The following is a 26,232-nucleotide window of genomic DNA, read 5'->3' on the forward strand; positions in this document are numbered from 1 at the left end:
TTTAATTTCATATGATATACAAGAATCTGGGCCTGAATCTACCTCGAAGGACATGTAGCATCTTTTGGTAATACTAATGCATGAACCATGCACAACATCTTTTTCTTGATTACTTTTTTTGTCCTCAATGAAGCAAATGAGTCACATGAAGCACATGCTTACACCTGTTTCTGTAGCTAGTTAATCCTGGAACAAGTTGCCAATCCCCAGAGGCCATAGCTTGAGGGGTGCCACTCCACATCGAGCATGTACTCTCCAGCTCTTCCCACCTACCATTGGTGGTGAAAGTAATTTTCCAGATTGATAATCAACCTATTTGACCTCATTATGAATGCACCTTCCATGGCCATCAAATCCTGGAGTGGGACTCAAACCAAGAGCTTCTGGTTTAGAGGCAGGGATGCTACCCATTGCACCACAAGTCCACTAAATCTACTGGGGTAGTAACTTCGACTTCTGTGCACAGCAAGTTTATTTTGACAGCAGATTAATTCAAAGTCTGGTGCAATCAATACAAGTCAAACATCATCCTTGCTATTGTCAGTTGCATATTGCATATTATGCTCAATTGTGAAAAAGGAACTTTGTGTGTAAATGTATTCAAAAACCATATTGGAGGGAAATCTGTACATATTGATGAAACAGCTTGTAAGACAGAATATAGGCTGATCATATAGTATGTTAACTGCATCTGGCTATTGAAATGCTTACCGAGAACAGCAAAAATACTGGTATGCCTCCAGCCATAATATTTAATATGTAATATTTAAAAAGACTAATTGTTGATTGCTTTGTGCTTGTTTTTTAAACATTTACTATACATCAATCTGGTATTAAAATTCATTCCAAATGTCTGGTGAAGCAGTCATTGGAGGTCATTTCCATTTTGGATGATTATGTAAAATGGGTAATGGCTGCTCATTTTACATCCTGTCAAATTTTCTCTTCAAAAAAGGCTGAAGTGGATTTTGTCAAATAATCTTTTTAACAAGTGACAATAAACACATCCATGTTTCATGGCATGAGATACGATTACTTGGTGCCAAGTAGGAGACCTGCCACCTTTCTACTTCAATTAAACCAGGCTCATGGACCGTCGTCCTGCCCAGATGCTAATTGAGGCCCTCGAGTGGGCAATTAACAACACCCACTTAAGAGCCTCATCTAACTGCCTCAGATATTCAACCAGCAGTAGGTGGGGGTGTCACCACACAGGAAGTCAAAGATAAAACCGCAACCTTCTGGAGGACATTTTTTTTTCCAAATTCATTTACGGAACGTGTCACTGGTTAGGCCAGCATTTATTTCCCATCCTTAGTTTCCCTTGAGAAGGTGGTGGTGAGCTGCTTTCTTGAACCGCTGCTGTGCCTGGAGTGTAGGTACACTCAGTGTTGTTAGAGGAGGAGTTCCAGGATTTTGACCCAGTAACAGCGAAGAAATGATTATATATTTCCAAGTCAGGATTGGCGACTTGGAGGGTGACCTCCAGGTGGTGTTCCTATGTCTCTGTTGTCCTTGACCTTCTAGATGGTAATGGTCGTGGGTTTGGAAGGTCCTACTTAAGGGGTCATAGTAAGTTCCTGAAGTGCATCTTCTAGATGGTACACACGGCTGCCACTGTTCATTGGTACTGGAGTGAATGTTTGTGGAGGGGCTAACAATCGAGTGGGTTGCTTTGTCCTGAGCTTTTTCAGTGTTGTTGGAGCTGCACTCATCCAGGCAAGCGGAGAGTATTCCATTACATTCCTGACTTGTGCCTTGTAGATGATGGGCAGGCGAGTTACTTGCTGCAGGATTCCTAGCCTCTGACCTGCTGTTGTAACCACAGTATTTTTATGGCCAGTCCAATTCCGTTTCTGGTAAATGGTAACCCCCAGATGTTGATGGTGGGGGGATTCAGCAATGGTAATGCCATTGAATGTCAAGGGGTGATGGTTAGATTCTTTCTTGTTAGAGATGGTCATTGCCTGGCACTTGTGTGGCACAAATGTTACTTGTCATTTGTCAGCCCAAGCCTGGGTATTGTCCAGATCTTGCTGCATTTGGACATGAATTGCTTCAATATGTGAGGAGTTGTGAACATTGTGCAGTTAGCAAGAAAGGTCCCCACTTCTGACCTTATGATTGAAGGAAGGTCTTTGATGAAGCAGCTGAAAATTGCTTGCTCAAATATGTGATCGAGGGACCAGACTTGGGAAGCAGAGGTGCTGCTGAAAACCATTGCCCTTGCCTCTGACCCTCCTCCGCCCCATCCCATAACCTCCTCACTTCGCAATCCTGCCCTCACTTGCCTTTGACTGGGGTCCTTCATTGATCCTGAGCTTCTGGTGGGTTCATTGCTGGGTGGCTGCCACCACTCCTTACAGACATTTAATCTGGCAGGCCTTCCCCATCAGCTCTTTAGTTGGTGGGTGAGGCCCTCACCATCTGCATTAAATTCCACCCATCTAATCTGAAGCAAGGATTACTATCTTCAGGGTTGATATCCTAAATACAATATCTTTGTATTGCATTAAAAACTGTACTTAAATAAAGACACAAGACAAAATTACTCATGAACTGATGTGGTTTTACTGCATTTGGCCAATCATTAATTCAAAACTAACTAATCCGTACAAAATTCAACCGAGTTTCACACCTTCTGCCCAATTATCATGGTTTACCCAACAAATAGAATATTTCAAATATATCACGGTGTTATTCTTTGCTGTAGATGTGGACCTTGCCTTCTGCTAAGATTACTTTGTTTATCCAGGTCCGAATGCAGTTATTAAAAACACTCAGTTGATGCACACAGTGGGTTGTACAACACACAGAATGGGTGTAGATGTGCTTCACAGAACAGATGAGCAAAGGGTACAAAATGTTACTGCTAGGCAAGACACCTCAAACTTCTGTGATGGTAATGAAAATCAAACACCATAACTGCTTTCCTGGAGTATAATCTTATAACCTCTACTGATCAGTGCTAACATCAGTTCATGTATCAATAAGCATTTTTCTTTGTGATTCAGCCTTTGCATACAACTCTTGAGTAGCAGTCTGTATCTTAATCATATATATATGCATATAGAATGACAAATGCTTATATCAGCATAAAAAGATAAGCTGAATGACTATATATGAAGACAACAACTACAACTCTCACGGCACTGCCATTGGTTAACTTTAAATACTCAAGCATCATAAAAGCTGAAACTAAAGCGACACTAAGAAAAATTGGTGGTTACTGTAACAATGGTGAAGTATTTATAGCCAATGGTGGTGAAGTATTTATTCTTATCAATTTTTTACAAAATCACTTTCCACTAAAAATTGATATGAGTTCAGCAGCATGATAGCAAATCTACTGCTAACAGGCAACCAACACAAGTATTTATTTCTCTTTGCAAAGGGGAATCTATACAGTCTGGTCATTTCCCTTGTGAATTAACAGTACCATGCATTTTTTTTTCACTTGCAATCTGTTAGTGTTGTCTTCACATAAATTCATATAATGGTATTGGTCATTTCCTCATACACATACACCCTATCGCGTGTTGACAGGTTTATAAGGATGCAGCGGCAGCCGTGGGTGCTACAGGCTCCTTGACGACAGCCTTTGAATCCTTGCAGTCCTGAGCTGTGGTGCCTGAGTTAGCCTGTTTATGATCTGCTTTCTGTGCCAGATGTTTGATTTGTCTGCAAAGATGAATTGATCTAAATTAGTTTTTTAAAAAACCTGAATCACACGATATCAATGTATTTAAATAGATTACAAAGATATTTAACAGATAAAATAGTGGAATATTACAACATAAATATATTTATGAATATAGCAAATGTGAACAGAGAGAAACATCATCATTCTGGATGTTTTGATGAATCAAATATTAAAAATGTGTTCTTGGTTTAGAAGAAATTTTCTTGAGTTCTTGTTAGTTATCTTTCATGCTGTGAACAGACATTAGCAAATTGCAGGCTATTGGGTACATCACCCCATAGAAGGTTTGCAAAATCTGTACTTCCTATGGGACCTTTAATGAGACCTGTAACAACAGTGAAACAGTACACTCACTGCATGAAATTATAACCCTGCTTCAAAAAGTTAAATTGCAAATCCTTTTTCCCTGACCTGCTACCATTTTAAATATTTTCTGTTTTTATTTCAAATTTCCAGTATCTGCAAGATTTTGCTTTTACATGAAATAATACAGTTAGGCTGACATTCTGAAATATCAAGTGTACACGTGTGGAAAGACAAAGACTGGCTTGGCTTGATATCTGCAATGGTCAAACAGCCTCACAACATTCACAGTCTGGGCTCACACATTGCTCAAGTGGCAATGCAGCAAATACCTTCCAGCATGATGGTAGAAGTCAAATTTTCAGATTCCCTGGTTGATGCTGAGCTTCTTGAGTGGTGTTGGAGCTGCACTCATCCAGGCAATTGGAGCGTATTCCATCACACTCCTGACTTGTGCCTTGTAGGTGGTGGATAGACTTTGGGGAGTTAGGAGATGAATTACTCACTGCAGTAAGTGAGTGACTGACCTGCTCTTGCAGCCATAGTATTTATATGTCTTGTCTAGTTCAGTTTCTTGTCAATGATAACTGCCAGAATGTTGATAGTGGGGGGTTCAGCAATAGTCATACCATTGAATGTCAAGGGGTGATGGTTAGATTTTCCCTTGCTGGTGATGGTCATTTCATGGCACTTGTGTGGTATGAATGTTACTTGCTACTTGTCAGCCCAATCCTGGCTTTTGTCCAAATCGTACTATATTTGGACATAGCCTGTTTCAATATCTGAGGAGTCATGAATGGTGCTGAACATTGTGTATCAGTGAACATCCTCACTTTTGACCTCATGATGGAAGGAATGTCATTGTTGAAGCAATTCAGAGAAGCCAGCGCCACTAATGGCCTCTGCAAGGGTACAGAGGTGGACTCTATTGTTAGCAGCGCACAGTTCTACATTTCAGCACCGCCCAGGGACACAAATACCAAATGCGGAAGCACTCAGCCATTTGTCCTTGCCGCAGACAGTATCTTTGCCGCAGACAGTATCTTCACCACTGGGCCCACAAGAGGTTGTTCTGGCTCTGCACCTGGTAGAGACTTTGCCAGTCTCAGCTAAAGCTTGGACGGAAAGAGACCCAGTCTTATTGAAAGTAAGAAGATGGTGATGCGAAGTTGGCAATAAATAAGTCAGAATACTTAAACCTTACCAACAAAGGAGAACAGAGATAACATATGAGGCCGGTGTGTTATTGTCCCACCCCAAGGGAGACAACTTTTATTACAGGAATTGCATGACTCACATCCAGGACAAAGCAGGATGAAAGTACTCACTCAAAATTATGTTTGGTGGCTGGGCATCGATAAAGAAATTGAAAGAATAGTCAGTCAATGCCCCAGTTGTGAAGCCTAACTGGCATTGCCGCCACTGGCAAATATGCATCCTTGGGAGTGACCAAGCAGGCCCTGGGCAAGAATACATATAGACTTTGCAAGGCCCTTCATGGGACACGTGTTTCTTATATTAGCGGATGTGCATTCTAAATGGTTAAATATCCAATTGATGAACTCCACAATGGCCACTGCCACCATTGACAAATTGAGGAAAATCTTTGCTATCCATGGCATCTCAGAGGTCTTTGTGTCAGACAATGGCACATCATTTACAATGGAGCAGTTTCGAAAATTTGTTAAATCAACTGGTATTTGTCACATTAGGTCAGCACCTGATCATCCAGCCTCAAGTGGGTTAGCAGAATGCACCATACAAACATTCAAATCATCAGTGAAAAACAAGTTATTAGGCTTTCACTTCTACATATCGCCAGTTGCTTGTTGACATACAATACCACGCCAAATCTGACCACAGGGGTCACACCAGCTGAGCTATTAATGGCTCACTGCTCACAGACACGGTTAGATATGATATTTCCAGATTTGGCGGGGAGGATGGAGGTGAGACAAACCTCTCAGAAAGAAAATCACAACTCAAGGAAAGAAGTTATCCAAGTTGATGATTTAGTTCTGGTCAGAAACTTTGCAGCAAGACCAACATAGGTGGCTGGAAAGATTGCGGAAAAAACAGGACCGGTGTCTTGTGTTGTAGAGATAGATGGTTGTTGTGTCAAGAAACATGTAGACCATTTGAGGAAGTGAGCTGGATCTAGACAGAGGTTCAACAAGCGAACCTCGCAGTAGATTCGGGTTAATCAGGATTGGTTACAGGAGTCTCATTTGTAAATGTGGAACCGGAGCAATTAGCAGTTTCTTAACTCAGGAGGCAGCAGCTACAGAGGAAGATCATGACCCCAGATTGATGAGTTTGCCTTTTGCAACTGTCCAACCAGATCCTTCCTTTCCCGAAGAGCATAACACAGAATTGAGACATTATACCAGGGTTTGGAAGTCCATGGACCAACTTATGATGAGTTTTCCTGGGGTATTCCTGATGTGTATTGTAATTTGCATGCTGATGTTAATGATGTTCTTTTTTGTTTCATCCATAGGTGAACACAAGAGTTGGGGGGGGAAGGAGTGTGATAGCGTGACCCCTTGAAGCGGGTGATCCCTGAGGACCACATCATTGGGCTGGCCCCTGCGGAGTGTCAAGGCGGGTGGCAAAGGTGTGTGTTCTGGGATGGGGAGGATCCTCAGTTGGAGCCAGGGAGGAGTGAAGAATCATCGCATATTTAATTCTGTCAGACTCTTGCTTGTAAATAACTATTTTATCGTTGGTAATAAACCCTTTTATACTTTGAGCCACAACGAGTCAACCTCAAACTACTACAGTGGGGTAAATTGTCAACTTACTACTTGGGCATAAAACTAGCACTGTGAATATCCTGCGTGTTATAGAAACCACCTGATTTTCTTTTAAAATGATTTCAATGGATATGAAAACAGGTGAATTCTGTAACGGGAATATTTTACAGAACATCCTTGCTGCTTTTGGTTCAGGGCACACACTGACCAGGTTTAATTATTGCATGCTAGAAGTTCTGAGTGAAACCTTGCCTCACTAGAACTAGGGGATACAATTTAAAAATGGGGTGTCTCCCATTTAAGATGGAGATGAGGAGAATTTTTTTCTCTCAGATGGCGGCACGGTAGCACAGTGGTTAGCACTGCTGCTTCACAGCTCCAGGGACCTGGGTTCGGTTCCCGGCTCGGGTCGCTGTCTGTGTGGAGTTTGCACATTCTCTTCGTGTCTGTGTGGATTTCCTCCGAGTGCTCCGGTTTCCTCCCACAGTCCAAAGATGTGCGGGTTAGGTTGATTGGCCATGCTAAAATTGCCCTTAGTGTCCTGGGATGCGTAGGTTAGAGGGATTAGTGGGTGGATATGGGGGTAGGCCCTGGGTGGGATTGTGGTCGGTGCAGACTCGATGGGCCGAATGGCCTCTTTCTGTGCTGTAGGGTTTCTAAGATTCTAAGATGGCCGTTAGTCTGTGGAATTCTCTTCCCCAGTGAATGATGGAAGTAGGGTTATTAATTATTTTTAGATTCTTGCCTGGTAAGAGTAGATCAGATGTGATCTTATCAAATGGAGAAAACTCGAGGGACCAAATGGCCTACTCCTGATCTGGATACAGATGTTTGCACATCAGTCTTAAAATAACACCACAACAGCTACTGATGGTCACACAGCTAATACAATATGTTTAACACAAATTTGAAACATTGTGAATATTTATTACTGCAACAATTCAGTCCCCTGATGGCTGATCTGAAAAGACCAGGGGCTGCATCTCGTAGGGGGCATATTGCTCGCAACCACATCCTTTGCAAGAGTCAGCTGGCAGCCAACGCACCTAAGGGTAGCCCAGCCTGCAGCCATAACATGTTGCTAGTGGGCTAAACAAGCAGAGAGTGGGATTTCCACCCCTCAGCAGGAGGTTATCCCACCCTCAAGAGCTACCAGCTAATCAGATTGGCTGACAGCTCCAGCAGTCTCCAGCAGCTCCAGAGCTGAGCACTGCTGGAACTGCGAGGAGGTCCATGGTTGAAAGGAGCAATGGATCCTGGAGAGAGGTAAGTTGGGGTATTGGACAGGGAAGGTTCGGGGAGCCTAAGGAAGGGGGCAAGGGATGTGGGTTTGGAGACCAGACAGGTCTCCAAAAAGGGGCATCATCATGGGGAGGGAGTGCCCATGATGCGCAACCGGCATTCCTCTGAAGGGCGTATCCCATTCCTTCTAAGGAATTGCCTTTTAAGCAATTGCCTTAAAAATGCACCGGCTCACTCCTTCCCACCCGCCTGCCCATGGCAGATGTTGACAATGTATTATTCTGGTCAATTGGCTTGTGGGGACAGAAAACCTTGCGGGTTCAGCAAGAGGGGCCAGAAAAGCACTGAGAGGTCAGCAAGCAAAGAGGCCAGAAAAGCAGCGAGAGGCAGAGGGCATATAGAAACATAGAAAAACTACAGCACAAAACAGGCCCTTCGGCCCCACAAGTTGTGCCGAACATATCCCTACCTTTTTGGCCTACCTATAACCCTCCATCCTATTAATTCCCATGTACTCATCCAGGAGTCTCTTTAAAGACCCTATTGAGTTTGCCTCCACCACCACTGACGGCAGCCGATTCCACTCGCCCACCACCCTCTGTGTGAAAACTTTCCCCCTAACATTTCCCCTGTACCTACCCCCCAGCACCTTAAACCTGTGTCCTCTCGTAGCAGACATTTCCACCCTGGGAAAAAGCCTCTGAGAGTCCACCCGATCTATGCCTCTCAACATCTTATATACCTCTATTAGGTCTCCTCTCATCCTACGTCTCTCCAAGGAGAACAGACCGAGCTCCCTCAGCCTATCCTCATAAGGCATGCCACTCAATCCTGGCAACATCCTTGTAAATCTCCTCTGCACCCTTTCAATCTTTTCCACATCCTTCCTGTAATGAGGCGACCAGAACTGAGCACAGTACTCCAAGTGGGGTCTGACGAGGGTCTTATATAGCTGCATCATTATCCCCGGACTCCGAAACTCAATCCCTCGATTGATAAAGGCCAGCACACCATACGCCTTCTTAACCACCTCCTCCACCTGCGGGGCCGATTTTAGAGTCCTATGGACCCGGACCCCAAGGTCCTTCTGATCCTCTACAGTACTAACAGTCTTTCCCTTTATATTGTACTCCTTCATCCCATTTGACCTACCAAAATGGATCACTACGCATTTATCTGGGTTGAAGTCCATCTGCCACTTCTCCACCCAGTCTTGCATCCTATCTATGTCCCTCTGTAACTTCTGACATCCCTTCAGACTATCCACAAGCCCACCAACCTTTGTGTCGTCGGCAAACTTACCAACCCATCCCTCCACTTCCTCATCCAGGTCATTTATGAAAATGACAAACCGCAAGGGTCCCAGAACAGATCCCTGGGCCACACCACTGGTGACCGACCTCCAATTAGAAAAAGACCCATCTATACCCACTCTCTGCCTCCTTTGGACAAGCCAGTTCTGGATCCACAGGTCAGCAGCCCCTTGGATCCCATGCCCTCTCACGTTTTCTAGAAGCCTTGCATGGGGGACCTTATCGAATGCCTTGCTAAAATCCAAATAAACCACATCTACCACTTTCCCTTCGTCAATGTGTTTAGTCACATTTTCGAAGAACTCCACCAGGCTCGTAAGGCACAATCTGCCTTTGACAAAGCCATGCTGAGTATTCTTGAGCATACTAAACCTCTCCAAATGCTCATAAATCTTGTCCCTCAGGATCTTCTCCATCAGCTTACCAACCACTGAGGTTAGACTCACCAGTCGGTAATTTCTTGGGCTATCCCTATTCCCCTTCTTGAAAATAGGAACCACATCCGCAATCCTCCAATCCTCCGGCACCTCTCCCGTCTCCATCGATAACGCAAAGATCATTGCCAGAGGCTCTGCAATCTCTTCCCTCGCCTCCCACAGTAACCTGGGGTACATCCCATCTGGACCCGGCGACTTATCTATCTTGATGCCATTCAAAGATTCCAGCACAACCTCTTTGTTAAAGTCCACATACTCAATCTTTTCAGTCCACCGCAAGCCCGCAGTACATCCACCCAGGTCCTTCTCCTCTGTGAAAACCGAGGCAAAATACTCACTAAGCACCCCTGCCATTTCTACTGGTTCTGTACAGATTTTCCCGCCTTCGCCTTTTATAGGCCCTATTCCTTCACGTCTCATCCTTTTACTCTTCACATATTTATAGAACGCCTTAGGGTTTTCCTTAATCCTACCTGCCAAGGCCTTCTTGTGACCCCTTCTGGCTCTCCTAATTTCCTTCTTTAGTCCCTTCCTACAAGCCGTATACTCATCTAGATCCCTATCTTCGCCAAGCTCTCTAAGGTATATCTAAGGTATTAAATGGATACTTTACATCTGCCTTTACCAAGGAAGAAGATACTACCAAGGCTATGGTGAAAGACACTTAGAATGGCTTAAAATCGGTCAGAAGGAGGTATTGGAAAGGCTGTCTGTACGTAAAGTGAACAAGGCACCAGGACTGGATGAGATATGTCTAAGGATACTGAGGGGAATAAAAATGGAAATTGTGGAGGCACTGGCCTTAATTTTTCAGTCTTCCTTTGACTCAGAGAAGGCAGGAGAATGGTACCAAGTGAATTGCACATTCAGAGTGCTTTTGCAAACATGGTGGTCTGAATGGCTTCCTTTAGTGTTGTAGTAATTCTATGATTCTGGTAACAAACTAAATTGACTGTTAATTAGTCATTAATTAGTCAGACTGGCGATTTTGGCACCCGTCCACCTACTGTGTTATGGGGAAAGCTCAGGAGTGGATGGGGTAGGGGTGTTGACACCTCTTGAATTTTATGTGCCTCCCTTGGTGAAAATAGCCCAGTGGGGGCTGTAAGATCCAGCCCTAGTTTTCTGTTGTTGGGTTAAGTTAAAATTACCCGAAGAACGTTTCTGGACAATAATGCTAGTATATGAATGAATCCACTAGGATGGACAGAAAGGCAAATGGGGTGGGTTAGGTCAAGAGTAGAAGGTCAGGAATCAAAAGGGTTGCAAAGTACAGTTAGAGAAAGAAAGATAGCCAAGTATGGATATTGGAAACAAAGATCCACCAGGCTTGTAATGGCAACAATTATGGAGAAATTGAATGTAAAAACAGAAGAGGAGGAAGAAAAAGCAGATGGGTGGACAACTGCAATGTGGACTGAAGAAGGGTTGAAATAACTAAAGAAGCAAGATGATGCAAACAGCCACTAAAGGCTAAAGTGAAAATAAATGAATGATGAAAGTTTAATGTATTTTTCTGAAATCCCTCTCTCCACTAGTAATTGCTTTTATTTTAAAGATTTTTTGATTTTGATTTTTGATTTGATTTATTATTGTCACATGTATTAACATACAGTGAAAAGTATTGTTTCTTTCTCACTATACAGACAAAACATACTGTTCATAGAGAAGGAAACGAGAGAGTGCAGAATGTAGTGTTACATTCATAGCTAGGGTGTAAAAAAAGATCAACTTAACACTTCCTCTAAAACAGGGGCATTAGATACTGATCCTACCATTTTAGGATCCTAATTTTTAATTAATTCATCTGCCATTTGAACTCTTTACCAGTGCAAATGTTTTGATTTGTCAACTTTGTTGTTACCTCTAAAACTTCAAGTCAGTCATCTCAAAGTTTCTTTTCCAGAGAAAACAAGCCGACGTAGCCTTTTCGAAAGAGCACATAGGATTTCAGTTGAAGTCTGATCAATGCCTTATGTCTTTTAGATTTGTACCCCAATCTCTCCATTAATGCAAGTTTATTTGTCTTTTTTAAAAGAAACATTTGCATTTAAATAGCACCTTTCACAGCCACAATGAAAGCCACATCTTTCATGTCAGTTAGGTACTTTCAAAGTGCAGTAATTCCTACAGTGCTGGTAAAGTCTATTTATGCAATGCAAGGTCCTATGAACACAGAGCTAACAGAAAAGTCTGTTTTTAGTGGTATTTGTTAAAAGTTAAATGTTGGCAAGGGCAACTCCAGCACTTTCCTCATTTTGGTGTTAAGAAATCTTTTAAGTATTTCAGAAAAAGCAAATGGGGCCTCATCCAAAAAAGATGGGACCTCCAACAATGTAGCACTCTCTGTGCTGCACTGAAGTATTATTTAGTTATTGTGCTGAAATAGGGCTGATCTTTTGATACAGAGATAAGAGCTCTGCCAATCAGCTCAGACTGACACCTTTTTAACTTTACAAATAGTGTTGACAGTTTTATAGATCTTACGCCTTAGATTTCATGATTAGTAACACTGTACCAAAGTTTCATTTGGCACACATCGGTCTAAAAGTTGCTATTGAGCATTTTGGTGGAGGGACACTCAAAAACTTTGTATACCATTCATCTATTTATCATTTTAAATAGGTTAAATCTCCAATAAACTAATAGGAAATAAAATGAAATGAACGAATTAGCCTTTTGACAACTATTGGTAATATTTGAGGGATACTCATTTGGTTTCTTGCTTCCATAACAATTATTTTACACTAATCCACATTGAATTGCATTTGCCATCTACTTAGTTCCTAAATTCTTCTCTAACTAGGTTCCATAGCTATTTATTATTCATTCTGCCTCCCACATTGGTATTATCTGTTTACCATATCTTTAACCAAAGCAAAGAAGAATAGTTAAAGAGCTCCAGTGTATTATTAGTGCATACCATCTTGAGTATTGCTGAAAAATGAGACAGTTTTTCATCTTGAACTCATCAGGACAATTCCCAAGAATACCAATGCAAAGGGAAACAACAAATTTATTCTGTATGAGAAGAGAGTGCTGATAGATTAGCAAATGGACTCTAGTAGGTGAGGGTGTTGCCATGGCGAATGCAACAGTTGATGGTGATTAACAGTTAACTGGCAAACTTGGTTTGAAATTTAAAGCATGAACCTTGACTCTGATTGGTCAACGGTAAGAAATCTCACAACACCAGGTTAAAGTCCAACAGGTTTATTTGGAATCATGAGCTTTCGGAATGCTGCTCCTTCATCAGGTGAGTATAAAATTGATTTGTGACTCACCTGATGAAGGAGCAGCACTCCGAAAGCTCATGATTCCAAATAAACCTGTTGGTGTTTTGAGACTTCTTACTGTGCCAACCCCAGTCAAATGGTGGCATCTCTGCATCCTGATTGGTCATGGCATTGCCCTGAGGAATGAACTAGCAAATGGCTGTCACTTATTTTGTTTAGCTGAAACAGGTGCAATGTGGGTACCTGATCTTTCTGTCTGCAAAAGAACATGGCCCTGTACATTAGTATATACGTAAATATACGTAAATGTGCTACATTGTCCTTACAATCTTAAATTGATTGTCAACATAATTCTTAGCACACTGAGGATTGTTTAGCAAACGCCCAATTATGGAATCACATATAATGTTGAACACTCTGAGTTTTGCAAGCATAGGCTGGTTAGCTGTGGTCTGTATCTTGCCCGTTTCAAATAGCAAGAGGGACATGCTGTTTGATATGACCTACCAGTCTTAGGGGCGTACGGCCTACATACCTAGAACCACACCGTCTCAAATTCATATACCACATTACTCATTTGTGTGATAGGCAGAATGTCTTTGTGGTTTGACAGCAGCATTCTGGTAGTGGTGGAAACTTGTGTTACTACTGCATAGTAGCAGCACAAAACAGCTATCTTCACCTGTTGCTCAAATTTTGAGATACTTTGCCTTTCCAGGGTAATCTGAGGTAGATTGGGCAGTTTACAGGACTGAAAGTAATGACCTTAGCCCTGTTCATGAGGCTGTGTGATATACAACGCGAAATGATTTGATCAGGTAGCCATTATCCTGCAGGATGCCTTTGATGCACCCTATTTCAGTATCAAACTTGCATGGTGAGAAAATGGTTCAGCACTATGTATGAGGTTGCCGATAGGGCCAACCTTATAGTGTGTGGAGCTTTGAGAATCCCAGTGCAAATATTGACCAGTGAAGGTAGGCTTGCAGTAGACCATGGTAGAGAAGCCCCAGGCAGAATTCTCAACTAGTACGTTAAGAAACGGGAGTTCATTTGACTGTCCATTTCAATGGTGATTTAGTGCCCAAATTGGAGCCCTTTAAGACCATGTAAGGAAATTATTACATGCAGATGTTCAGTGTGCTAAGAATTACACTGACAGCAAATTTAAGATTTGGTCAGGCTCGCAATGTGGTGCGTTTACATGTACAGGAAGCTACATATATGCTCTACTCTTTGCAGACAAAAAGAACATATACACACATTGTGCTTGTTTCAGCTAAACAAAATAAGTGATGGCCATTTGCGGATTCATTTCACAGGGCAATGTCTTGACCAGAGTCAAGTTGTCTGGTTTAAATGTTAACCAATGTTTGGCAGTTAACTGTCAAGTCAGCTTCAACTGGTGCATTCTCCATCGCAGTGCCTCTCCCCATCAGAGTTCATTTGCCAGCTAATCAGCACTCTCTTCTCATACAGTATAAATGTATTATTTCTCCTAACATTGGTACTCTTGTCAATTGTCCTGGTGAATGCAAGATGAAAAGCTTCTACAAAATGTGCCTTTTTCAGAAATATCCAAGTTCTCTACTACTAAATGACTATTTTCGTACTACTTTATACTTACATTTCAATGGATCCATTTTCTACCTTGATTGCACCCTCCACTGGGTTGAGTCCTTGTTCAGACAGCTGCTTCAAGGCACTTAAAGCTGCCTGCAGAAGCAGAAAGCAAACCTAGGTAAGCCTCACAACATGCACAATTTTCAAAACTCATTATATAATACTTTTTCCTCATTCAGTTCCCAAAAGCTATACATCTTGGTTGAAATTTTACTGGATCTTATCACTGGGATTAAAAGCAGTTCCTGAGTCAATGTGGACTAACGACGGGGACAATTTTACAGATGATGGCCATTAAGAGGTTGGATGGCTTTCCAAGTATAGAAGGTGACCTGCCTCTCCGAGCTGTCGGTGCTTTCATTGATCCAACAGCTCTGCAACCTTGGCAGTGGCGCCAATAAACGTGGCCGACATTGAGGCCGCAAGGGTAAAGAGAGGGCGCCTCCACATTGAAATGCACTCGCAGGTATGTAAAAAAGCATTGTTTTATGCCAGGGCTAGGCAGGTGAATTGCAGTAGTGAACTCTCCAGCAATGGTACATATGAACATACGAATGAGGAGCATGACCAGGTCATTCAATAAGATCATGGTCAATCTGATTGTAACCTCAACCCTACATTCCTGCTTATCCCAATATTCTTTCATCCCCTTGTTATTTAAAAATCTATCCAGGTCTGCTTTAAAAATATTCAAAGATTCCGTTTCCACTGCCGTTTAAGATAATTCCAAAGACTCACAACCCTCTGAGAGAAATTCTCCTGGTTTCTAAGCAGCAGGGGTGGCCATTGTGATCCCACCATGAGCAGTGGAGCTTCCGGACAGGAAAGGAAAACACTGGGAACCACTGTGATGTAGCTCATAGACTCACCATGTGGCAGGAGACCATTTCAAGGCTGGCAAAATCCCACATGGCTGTAAAATGGCCATCAATATGCAAATTAATTAACTTAATTGGCCATCTGCCTCTTGGCCTAGGTGCCTTTGATAATATCCGTGGTGGTGAGAACACATCAGGCTTCTCTCTAGAGACCTCCCCTTGCCATTTTACCACCGCACCCATCTCCAAGTTCTTCTCCAGGGGTTGGAAATATTCATTCCTATGTATCTAAACCTTATAATACTTACCCTAGAATACAGCATGAGGAATTGTACTAAATATATTACCGAGGATTAAATAGGACATAGAGCTTAGAAACAGGCCATTCAGCCTGACTAGTCCATGCCAGTATTTATGCTCCACTCAGTCTTTATTTTAAAATACTTGCATTTTGCTACTATCATGCAGTGGCACAGGCTCCATGGGCTACTTTATCATGCACTATGAATAAGGACCTAATTTATTAAGAGGGACGTGTGTTTTCAAACTTAAAATGTTCGCGATTTTAATGAATTCAGTAATTTGCAAATAAAAATGAAAAATGCAAATACTGTTGGTTTCTAGTTCGGTTTTGAGTTCATTCCAGAAAATGAGCTGACTCTCAGCCTGCATTTTCCATGTTATAAAGTGAGTGAACCTTAACCACTCAAGAAGTGGTTCATACCAAAAGGGAAGTAACAAACGCAGTATTAGATATACAGTCAGGGTGTGTTTAGAAAAAGGGACTTTGTTAATGACCTACTTACATTTTTGAAAAACTGCACTACAGAAAAATAGCAAATGGCTCCAAAGCAGAGATATGCAAAAGGCAATTTAACAAATGGAGCTGATCCCCACTAGTATATCAACTCTCTCATCACTGCATCTAATCACATTTTGAACAAAACAATAGTTTTTACCTCTATTATTTTGTTTCTGGATTATTCTAAATATTAATCTTTGCGTATGGAAATTATTCTCCTTGATATTTTCAATATTTGCTTGCAGTTATTTCTATATCGGTTCCTTGGTTTCATTTTTTGGCATGTTTTGAAATAATCATCTTGTTTTATCTTGATTATACATTTACTCAGGCTGCATTTTTCTGTAATTTGAATTCTAAATATGCTACACTTTAGGATGTTGATTAATTGTACTTAGTATTACAATTTGAACTTATGATCTTATCTTTTAAAAGATCAAAGTTTTCCCTTTAATAGAATCAACCCCATATATATTGCTTGGAACAGTATAGTTTTGAAAATTAAGAAAACAAGCAAAGCTAGTCATCAGTTGCAGCAAATATTGTTTTAGGAGAATATGTGCCAAAAAGGGGCCAAACAGTGAATGCTGATAAAAAAAAATTGCAGATAACATTTTAACTTCCTCTCTTCACTAGTGATTTGTTTCACAATTAAAAGAAATATACATTTTAAAAAGTCTAATAGATGACAAGAGAAGCAGTAAAGCTTGCGCCCACACCCCTATTACCACTCACCATGCAGTGACTTCTACTCCAAACAGCGTGTATGCATATACAGATTAAGGATAGAATTGGACTTGATTTGATTTGATTTGATTTATTATTGTCACATGTATTAACATGCAGTGAAAAGTATTGTTTCTTGTGCACTATACAAAGCATACTGTTCATAGAGAAGGAAATGAGAGAGTGCAGAATATAGTGTTACAGTCATAGCTAGGGTGTAGAGAAAGATCAACTTAATGCAAGGTAATTCAAAAGTCTGACAGCAGCAGGGAAGAAGCTGTTCTTGAGACGGTTGGTACGTGACCTCAGACTTTTGTATCTTTTTCCCGAAGAAAGAAGGTGGAAGAGAGAATGTCCGAGGTGCATGGGGTCCTTAATTATGCTGGCTGCTTTGCCGAGGCAGCAGAAAGTGTAGACAGAGTCAATGGATGGGAGGCTGGTTTGCGTGATGTATTGGGCTACATTCACAACCTTTGTAGTTCCTTGTGGTCTTGGGCAGAGCAGGAACCATACCAAGCTGTGATACAACCAGAAAGAATGCTTTCTATGGTGCATCTGTAAAATTTGGTGAAAGTCGTAGCTGACATGCCAAATTTCCTCAGTCTTCTGAGAAAGTAGAGGTTTGGTAGGCTTTCTTAATTATAGTGTCGGCATGGGGGACCAGGACAGGTTGTTGGTGATCTGGACACCTAAAAACTTGAAGCTCTCGACCCTTTCTACTTCGTCCCGGTTGATGTAGACAGGGGCATGTTCTCCTTTACGCTTCCTGAAGTCGATGACAATCTCCTTCGTTTTGTTGACCTTGAGGGAGAGATTATTGTTGCCACACCAGTTCACCAGATTCTCTATCTCATTCCTGTACTCTGTCTCATCATTGTTTGAGATCCGACCCACTATGGTGGTGTCGTCAGCTAACTTGAAAATCGAATTGGAGGGGAATTTGGCCACACAGTCATAGGTATATAAGAAATATAGTAGGGGGCTGAGAACACAGCCTTGTGGGGCACCGGTGTTGAAGATGATCGTGGAGGAGGTATTGTTGCCTATCCTTACTGATTGTGGTCTTTGAGTTAGGAAATTCAGGATCCAGTCGCAGAGGGAGGTGCCGAGGCCCAGGCCACGGAGTTTGGAGATGAGTTTCATGGGAATAATAGTGTTGAAGGCTGAGCTGTAGTCAATAAATAGGAGTCTGACATAGGTGTCCTTGTTATCTAGGTGTTCCAGGGTTGCGTGCAGGGCCAGGGAAATGGTGTCTGCTGTGGACCTGTTGCGGCAGTAGGCAAACTGTAGTGGATCTAGGTAGTCCGGGAGGCTGGAATTGATTTGTGCCATGACTAACCTTTCGAAGCACTTCATAATGATGGATGTCAGAGCCACCGGACGATAGTCATTAAGGCCTAAAGGGCTGATCCTAAAAGGCTGAACAATCATTGTCAAGATTTGTGAATGGAGAATGGCTACCTCAGAGAGGTAATAATAACAGCCTGCATGAATCAGAGTAAAAGAAGCACTACTTTGCAGTAGGAAACAAGAGCAGGACCAGCTGTGCATCACTTTTATTATATTACATAGAAATTTTACAATGAATTTTCACAACACAGTTATTTTATCTCTTGCAGTCCTGACATCACTGAAAGCAGTAGACAGTTATGTGCCTTAGGCTGCCAAAGGTCAGATGGGAGGGCATTACAGGGCAATCAATTCCATTATGCAAATACCAATTTTAAAATACCATCAATTTCTAAGCATCTACACAGCTAGTATGACTACTGAACATACTGTTCGAAATAATAGGCATAGCAATTTCTCTCCAAGTGAGGTGAATGCTCTATTGCTGACAGTGACCCTAACATCCACCCTCAATATGTAAAATGGCCCTGACCCTGGAAATGGCCTGCAGTCATGGATACAGGTAAGAATGTGTAGAAGTTCTGTCACTAAAGATACACCAGTTCCTGGGGAATAAGCCAGCCTTGAGCATCTTTATAATTTGTGTAATGGAATGAGATGATTGTATCTAGTGCTCTTGGTAAGTTTGGTACAGGATTGTACCTCTAGATCTCTATTTGTAACAAGTGGTCTACTTGTAATGTTCAGGTTAAACAATTCTTTAATTTATAATAAAAATGTTTTCAAAACTGTTCATCCATGCTTTCCATTTTTATTCTGACAAAAATACCATGTGTTTATATTTTTACCTTTTTGTTTTCTATATTTCCTCTTCCAGCAAGTTATTTCCAAAAACAATAACTCAAAATAGGTGCAACATACATGTGAGAACATTTTGTTGTCTATGCATATGCTATATTAATTTCACTAATAAATCCAATAGGGAATTCAGGAAAACTTTTGTTAACCAGAGAGTGGTTAGAATGTAGAACTCACTGCCAGATAGATGCCTTCCATCGTATCCCATTCCCCAGCCTCTTACAATGCCTACTTTGCCACCCGTGTATTCCCTTTTCCCCACCCCTGTGTCCCCCTCAATCAGTTGAAATGTTGGTATCTGTCTGAATGTTCAGCCCTGCCTGAGTACCTCTGCACACTATTGTCCTTCTGGAGCACAGAGGCAGGATCAGACCAACTTTGCACCACCAGCAATGTGATGTTCCACTGGCATCACAACCAGACGGCGCACTGCTTTGGCAAGTAGGTTATGAACATTGCACTCACGTTGAAGTCGCAAGCCAAGTGAGGTCCGACCTTGAATGCCACTCTTTTTCAAATGTGATTCAGATTGATTGTTGTGATTTCCCGCTGGTACGATGCAAGATTGGAATGTGCCACATGATTCCGGTGAGCAGCAGATTTAATGAGCATTCTTGAGGTGGTAATGAACACAAAGGGTATTCACTTCACTTGTCAGCGGGATACCCAAATCACCATTACCCCTCCATCAGGAGAATTGCAAAGTGCTTTCATGCTGCAGAATCCTGATTTTTTGGCTCCCGCTAGATTCTCTGTTCCTGCCTGCCACAAAACCAGCTATGGACAACATGGAAAAAATCCACCCATGAAGTGAGTGGGCAAAAGTTTGGCAGATAGAGTATAACGTGGGAGAATGTGAACTTGTCCACTTTGGCAGGAAGAACAGAAAAGCAATATATTATTTAAATAGAGTGAGAATGCACAACTCTACAGTACAGAGGGATCTTGGTGTACATGAGTCACATAAGGTTAGTATGCAGTTGCAGCAGGTGGTTAGGAAGGCAAATGCTGTTTATTGCAAGGTAAATGAAATATAAAAGTTAGAAAGTTTTGTTACAATTGTACAGGGCATTTGACGAGATCACATCTGGAGTACCATGTACAGTTTTTGTCTCCTTAAGGAAGGATATAACCGCATTAGATGCTCTTCAGAGACTCAACTAATTCCTAGGATGAAGGGGTTATCTTATGAGGAAAAGTTGGTCTGGTTGGGCTTTGTATCCACTGGTGTTTGGAAGAATGAGAGATGATCTTATTCAAACATCTAAGATCCTGAGGGGACTTGACAAGATGGATACTGAGAGGATGTTTCCCCTTGTGGGAGAGACTAGAACTAGACCTGTTCAGTTGTAGAATATATTTAAGGTTGGGTTTGATAGATGTTTGGGCTCTAAGGAAATCAGGTAGGAACGTGAAGTTGAAGTACCGGATCAGCCATGATCCTATTTGATGACAAAACAGATTCAGGGGTGCCATATGGCCTACTCCTGCTCCTATTTCTTATGTTCTTATTCATATTATGGTTTCCTAATTCTTTTACAACTTTACTGAGACGATCTATGTGTATAACCAGCATTTTTCACTTATTTCAGTTTATTAACTCTTTAACTGCTTCTTTGTAAAAGTCTTTACAGTACTCTTCATCATTATTTGCATCTCCTCTTTGTCCTTGTTAGCCCTGAGGTCAGCATGATACCAGTTCTGAAGATGGTATTCACTTGACATGTTAATAGACCTGCTGTGTAGTTCCAGCATTTCTGTTACTACAATAGATGAGAAGTGGGCAGACTGGCGAGACAGAAATGCAGCCAGTAAATGTAAGTGGCTCCATCAGGTAAAGTGTCAAGGAAACCCAGCTTTTCTTGCCAAATCAGTAACCACTCCCACTATAAAAAGAGAACCAGGTAAAAGCAATGTGTGACACATCTCTTAATGATATAAAAAAACAGAAAAAGATCCAATTTAAATAGAGCTCATCCTTCATTGGCAAAGTCTATTGTTAGTATTTCCATTGAAATTTACAACAGATACAACATCAAGGTATTATATTAAATGGATCAAGCTCAAATGAATAGAGAAAGATAGTGAACAAGAGAATAATAATAGATGTGACTCATTTAAGATGTTTTACAATACAGTCTTTTGTGAATGGTTTCCTTTCAGATACATCAATGAAGTTGTCAACTCCACTACATTTGTACTGTCACTGTTTCTGTCAAACTTAAAAGCAAAAGATTCTTTAAAGATGGCCAGGTTATGGTATAGTGCCACAATCATCATCAATACTAAGTCATGATGATTCAGTGAAAGATGCAATTTGAATGTCCATTCAAGATTGATAAAACTCACCTAGCCATGGTGTGCATTTATATGACAAGCAAATCAAGGCTATGGGCTTAAAAGCTCTCTTGAAGAGAATGAACGCTGAACTACTTCAGGCTGCCCAAACCTAATGGTTTCAGACAAGTGCAAGCTGTTGTCAACTGCACCCATGTGGCCATCAGGATACTGGTAGAGCAGCCAGGGGTATTGATGAATAGGAAAGGATTTCATTCTCTCAATGTTCATCTGGTATGCAATCACCAGAAGTATTTGGTCCAGGTCTGTGCATGGTATCTATACAGCTACCATGACTTCTTCATCCTGAGACAATCATACCTGCTGCAGCTGTTCGTTGTCCTGCAGAGGCTATGGGGATGGATAGAAGGCAAAGGCCGTCTATTTAACCAATGGCTTCTAACCTAAATGCAGACTCACAGAGGCACTTTAATTGCTACCATCTCAGCACAAGGTCCACCATAGAGCAGGCCATTGGCCTCATCAAGATACTAATCTGGTATCTTGACTGGTGACGATGCAAGTTCATATGTCTTCCTCCTCTGCCAGTGACATTGGCTTTGACCTGTGTTGTCATCCCCTCAATATTAAGGCAGTGGGAGACATAAGAGGGTGGTTATGCTGAATCACCTTTGTCTTTACCTGCTTCTGCAGATCTGAAGCAGGCCCTTGCGCATGAAATCAAACAGGGAGAAGGGAACTCCATTCCTGTCATGTGTTTAGATCTTTTCACCCTGTCTTGGCCAGGGTGATGTTGGCCAGGCTCCACTTTCACCTCTGCCCACTCCCACATATTGTGCCTTCCTGGCACATAACCTGGCCATCTTTAAAGAATCTTTTGCTTTTAAGTTTGACTCCTCCAATGCCATCAGAATGGCCAGGTTTGACACAACATCACCCGACTGAGTCCTTGCTCTGGCAAAATGCACACTCTTTTCTTGCAAGGTCAAGTGGATGAGTTAAGACACTCTCTCACTATATTCAACTGCACCAACATACGTGATGACACAAGCTACAGTGTTGCATCCTGCACTTTTGATAGAGACGTCAGCTTTGTTCACAGATCAGTGATGGTCCTTGGCTCCACAGGTTTGGAGTATTCAGGAGGACTATGCCATCAGGCTGCTCAACTCGTGTGTATGCTTGTGATTGTGGACTGGGTGCAACACCACACTTACATTGTAAGTCCACAAAAGATTGTTTAGGTATTTGTGGTGCTGAGTCCAGGTCCTCCTCTTTGGAAACTAGCAAACATAATAAAGGTTGCTGGCTCCTTTTTAACAGCCTTGCTGCTGTTCGAACTACACCCTGTCTCCGCTTCCACTAATTGATTGGCGAGCATGCCTCTGGCCACTAGTTGGTCAGTTTGTTTAAAGGAGTGTTGGTTAGGAGTCCGGCAACCCGTGGCTCGGAAGCTGCATACGCCTCATAGAGGACTTCTGCGGCTCCTAACTTCGATAGATCAATGGAACCAATTTTAAGGGTAATTGAATGTTTTTTTTAAGTTTAAATGTTAATTAACATTATACTTGTGAGAAGGAATTCAATGAACAACTTTTTTGTTATAAACCTTTAAAATGTTGTTGAAATGTCTCTCTGTCTGGTTTCTCATTATTGTTGGCATTCGAGTAACAACATTGCATCTCTTAAGATATTGCATTTTTGACTAAATTTTTAAAATTTGTTATTAAGGTTGCTGAACCCTTGTGTTGGATGTCAGGCACCAATGTTATGTGGGGGCAGCAGCCAGAAATGAACCTGATGCTGGGGTCTCAACCTCTAGAACAAAAGTTCTGACAAGGCAGTTCAAAAGCTGAACGAGGAAGTATGTGCAATGCTAGGGTAGGTCGAACACTTTCTTCTCAAAATCTTCATTTGAATAGTGAATTATACAAGAGTTGGCAATTTCACTCCTCCAATGGCTCTGAGTAAATACAATGGCAGTATGATACTAATCAATACAAGCTTGGAAGGTCCCAAGGTCAATTCCTGATCTTAGCCACAAGTTAAAATTAATCTTAGTACCCTGATTTAGGAGGAGGAAAACAACTAGCCAGGGTTCTTATTCTTATTAGAGGCACATGTATAGTTAGGGTGAGAACAAGATTAGGTCCAACTGTGATGGATCAAAGAGCTTGCTAACACTCAGGGCTTGTAACATCTAGACCCAAAGAAACTTAAAATGCAAAAGGAAAATACTGTGGATGCTGGAAATCTGAAATAAAAACAGAAAACGCTCAGCAGGTTTAGCGGCTTCTGTGGAGAGAGGAACAGAGTTAATGTTTCAGGTCTATGATAACAGGTCATAGAGCTGAAAACACTGACTATGGAGGTGGTGATTTTCACTCATTTCTGTGGGGTGCCTGCTGCCTCCTGTCAGAGATACAATTGAAGATTGCTGGTAGCCCCAAAGAATTTCAAAGGCCTCACAATCTATATTCACACTGAGGAATAGTCAGTTGAATTAGATACCCAAGATTGTCTGAAATTGCACTGCAGCACGAGTCACCGTTTTTAGGAGTATGATGCACCTTTAATTAAGATTTGTAGTTTTAAGAACTATAATTGACTGTTGCCAAACAGTCTGGAGCAGTTTTAAGTTGTGTAATACTCTCAATGATTGAAATTCAGACATGGAACACTCAGCTCTTCTTGTTTGTTTCTGTACTTTTTAAAACTGGGTAAACAATTTTATGATATTTATATTTTGTGAAGGAACTGCACAAGTTTGAGTTTTAACATTGGTGGAGTAACAATAAAATTGTTAGTTGCTGCAAGTTAGTCTTCCAACCAAAATGCTTTCTGATCTTTAAGATAAAGTTATAAAGAAACAGTGTTATGCAGTAAACTAAATACTGTGACAAGTGGTTTCAGAAATTCTTTTTGTATATTAAAGTGGTGAATGGTAGCAACATTGTATTGTACTTTTGGGTGGAACTGTGAGTGTCACATTGTGTGACTGATTACTTCAGATGATAAAGAATGCAATCTATATACTGAACAAGTGATCCTGGAACCCCCTCACCACAAATTTTGGACTTAAAACTTCTTTCTCCTGTCCAAATTAGTAGTGCCTTTCTCTATGTTAAGGATGATGTGAATAAAGGTTGGGGGTTGACTCTATGGGATGATCAGAGACTGCAGATGCTGAAAATCTGAAATAAAAACAAAAATTGATGGAAATACTCAGCAGGTCAGGCAGCAACAATGGAAACAGAAACAAAGTTAATGGGCGGGGTTTTACGAGCCTTGCTCGTCCTGAAACCGTAAAACCCTGCCCGAGGTCAACAGACCTTTCCATGCTCTGCCGCTTTCCCGCTCCCATGGCGGGCGGGATGGTAAAACTCCGGCCAATGTCTTGGGTCGATGATGACTATTCATCAGAACTAACTATCAACTAGCTGGATTTGAGACCCAGCATTTCCTGCAGAGCCAGAAGTATAAACAGCAATTTGGTGAATGTGAGCAGCACTGACAGAGAATAGTCAGTAAAGGGGTGTTTGAAACCTGAGGACTTTACTGTGAGAAGATAGTGAAAGCTGCTTTCACCTCTCAAGTGTGAGAATGGATGTTATTTTTTAAAATACTTCTTGGGGAATATTGTGTTATTCTGTAAAGAAAGCTGTGTGTGTCTCTGTGCATAAATGATTTAATTAAATTAGGAAAAGGTTACTAGAGACAGCTTGTTGTGGAGGGGGGGGGTGCGTTTAAGACATGAAAGGATTCAGGTGTTAAATTTGTGCCTTTTTAATGAAATATTATGATGTGCGGTACAGGTCATAGAGTCATAGAGGTTTACAGCATGGAAACAGGCCCTTCGGCCCAACTTGTCCATGCCGCCCTTACTTTTTTTTAAACCCCTAAGCTAATCCTAATTGCCCGTATTTGGCCCATATCCCTCTATACCCATCGTACCCATGTAACTATCTAAATGCTTTTTAAAAGATAAAATTGTACCCGCCTCTACTACTACCTCTGGCAGCTTGTTCCAGACACTCACCACCCTCTGTGTGAAAAAATTGCCCCTCTGGACACTTTTGTATCTCTCCCCTCTCACCTTAAACCTGTGCCCTCTAGTTTTAGACTCCCCTACCTTTGGGAAAAGATATTGACTATCTACCTTGTCTATGCCCCTCATTATTTTATAGACCTCTATAAGGTCATCCCTCAGCCTCCTACGCTCCACAGAAAAAAGTCCCAGTCCATTCATGTCTCTCCTTATAACTCAATCCAACAAGTCCCGGTAGCATCCTAGTAAATCTTTTCTGCACTCTTTCTAGTTTAATAATATCCTTTCTATAATAGGGTGACCAGAATTGCACACAGTATTCCAAGCGTGGTAAATAGGTTGGATCTAACATTTGTATTTTTAGAAAAGTTAAAAGTTTGTTTTAAAATCAAAGGAAAGTTGGAGATGACAATAAATATTTTTCATCTTACAGGAGTTTCATAGGTAAATAGAAGAGGGCACATTACATTTTACTGACCTGAAAACAGAGACAAAATAGAAACATGAAAAACTTAGAATTTGGAAAAGTTGAGTTCAAAGAAGTGCTGAGGGCAATGCAATCATAGATGAAAGGAAAAAACTGATTCTTAGGAGAGATGCTGGAAGGATTTGTTGTTGGCTGTGTGGGGAAGGTCTCTTGAAAATAGCTCTGGGCTAGACTATAAGCAATAGGACCAGGAGTGGGCCATTCAGCCATTCGAGTCTGTTCCACCATTTAA

At 41.5% G+C, this 26,232-nt stretch overlaps 1 protein-coding gene across 5 annotated transcripts in view; it reads right to left on the bottom strand.

Moving 5' to 3' along the window:
- Nucleotides 1–2,548: 2,548 nt before the first annotated feature.
- The window catches only part of stau2 (staufen double-stranded RNA binding protein 2), a 340,608-nt gene continuing 316,924 nt past the window's right edge, over nt 2,549–26,232 (bottom strand). For all 5 annotated transcript variants that reach the window (XR_013498337.1, XR_013498339.1, XM_078216313.1 and 2 more), the window contains 2 exons: nt 14,618–14,706; nt 2,549–3,681 (listed from right to left, as the gene is read on the bottom strand). Coding sequence is in view for 3 of the 5 variants with exons in the window: in XM_078216313.1 (XP_078072439.1) it covers nt 3,549–3,681; nt 14,618–14,706 (222 nt within the window). In the remaining 2 variants the exon portion in view is untranslated. The remainder of the gene's footprint in view (nt 3,682–14,617; nt 14,707–26,232) is intronic.

The sequence above is a fragment of the Mustelus asterias genome, chromosome 7 (genome assembly GCF_964213995.1).
Source record: "Mustelus asterias chromosome 7, sMusAst1.hap1.1, whole genome shotgun sequence".
Taxonomy (NCBI): Eukaryota; Metazoa; Chordata; class Chondrichthyes; order Carcharhiniformes; family Triakidae; genus Mustelus; species Mustelus asterias.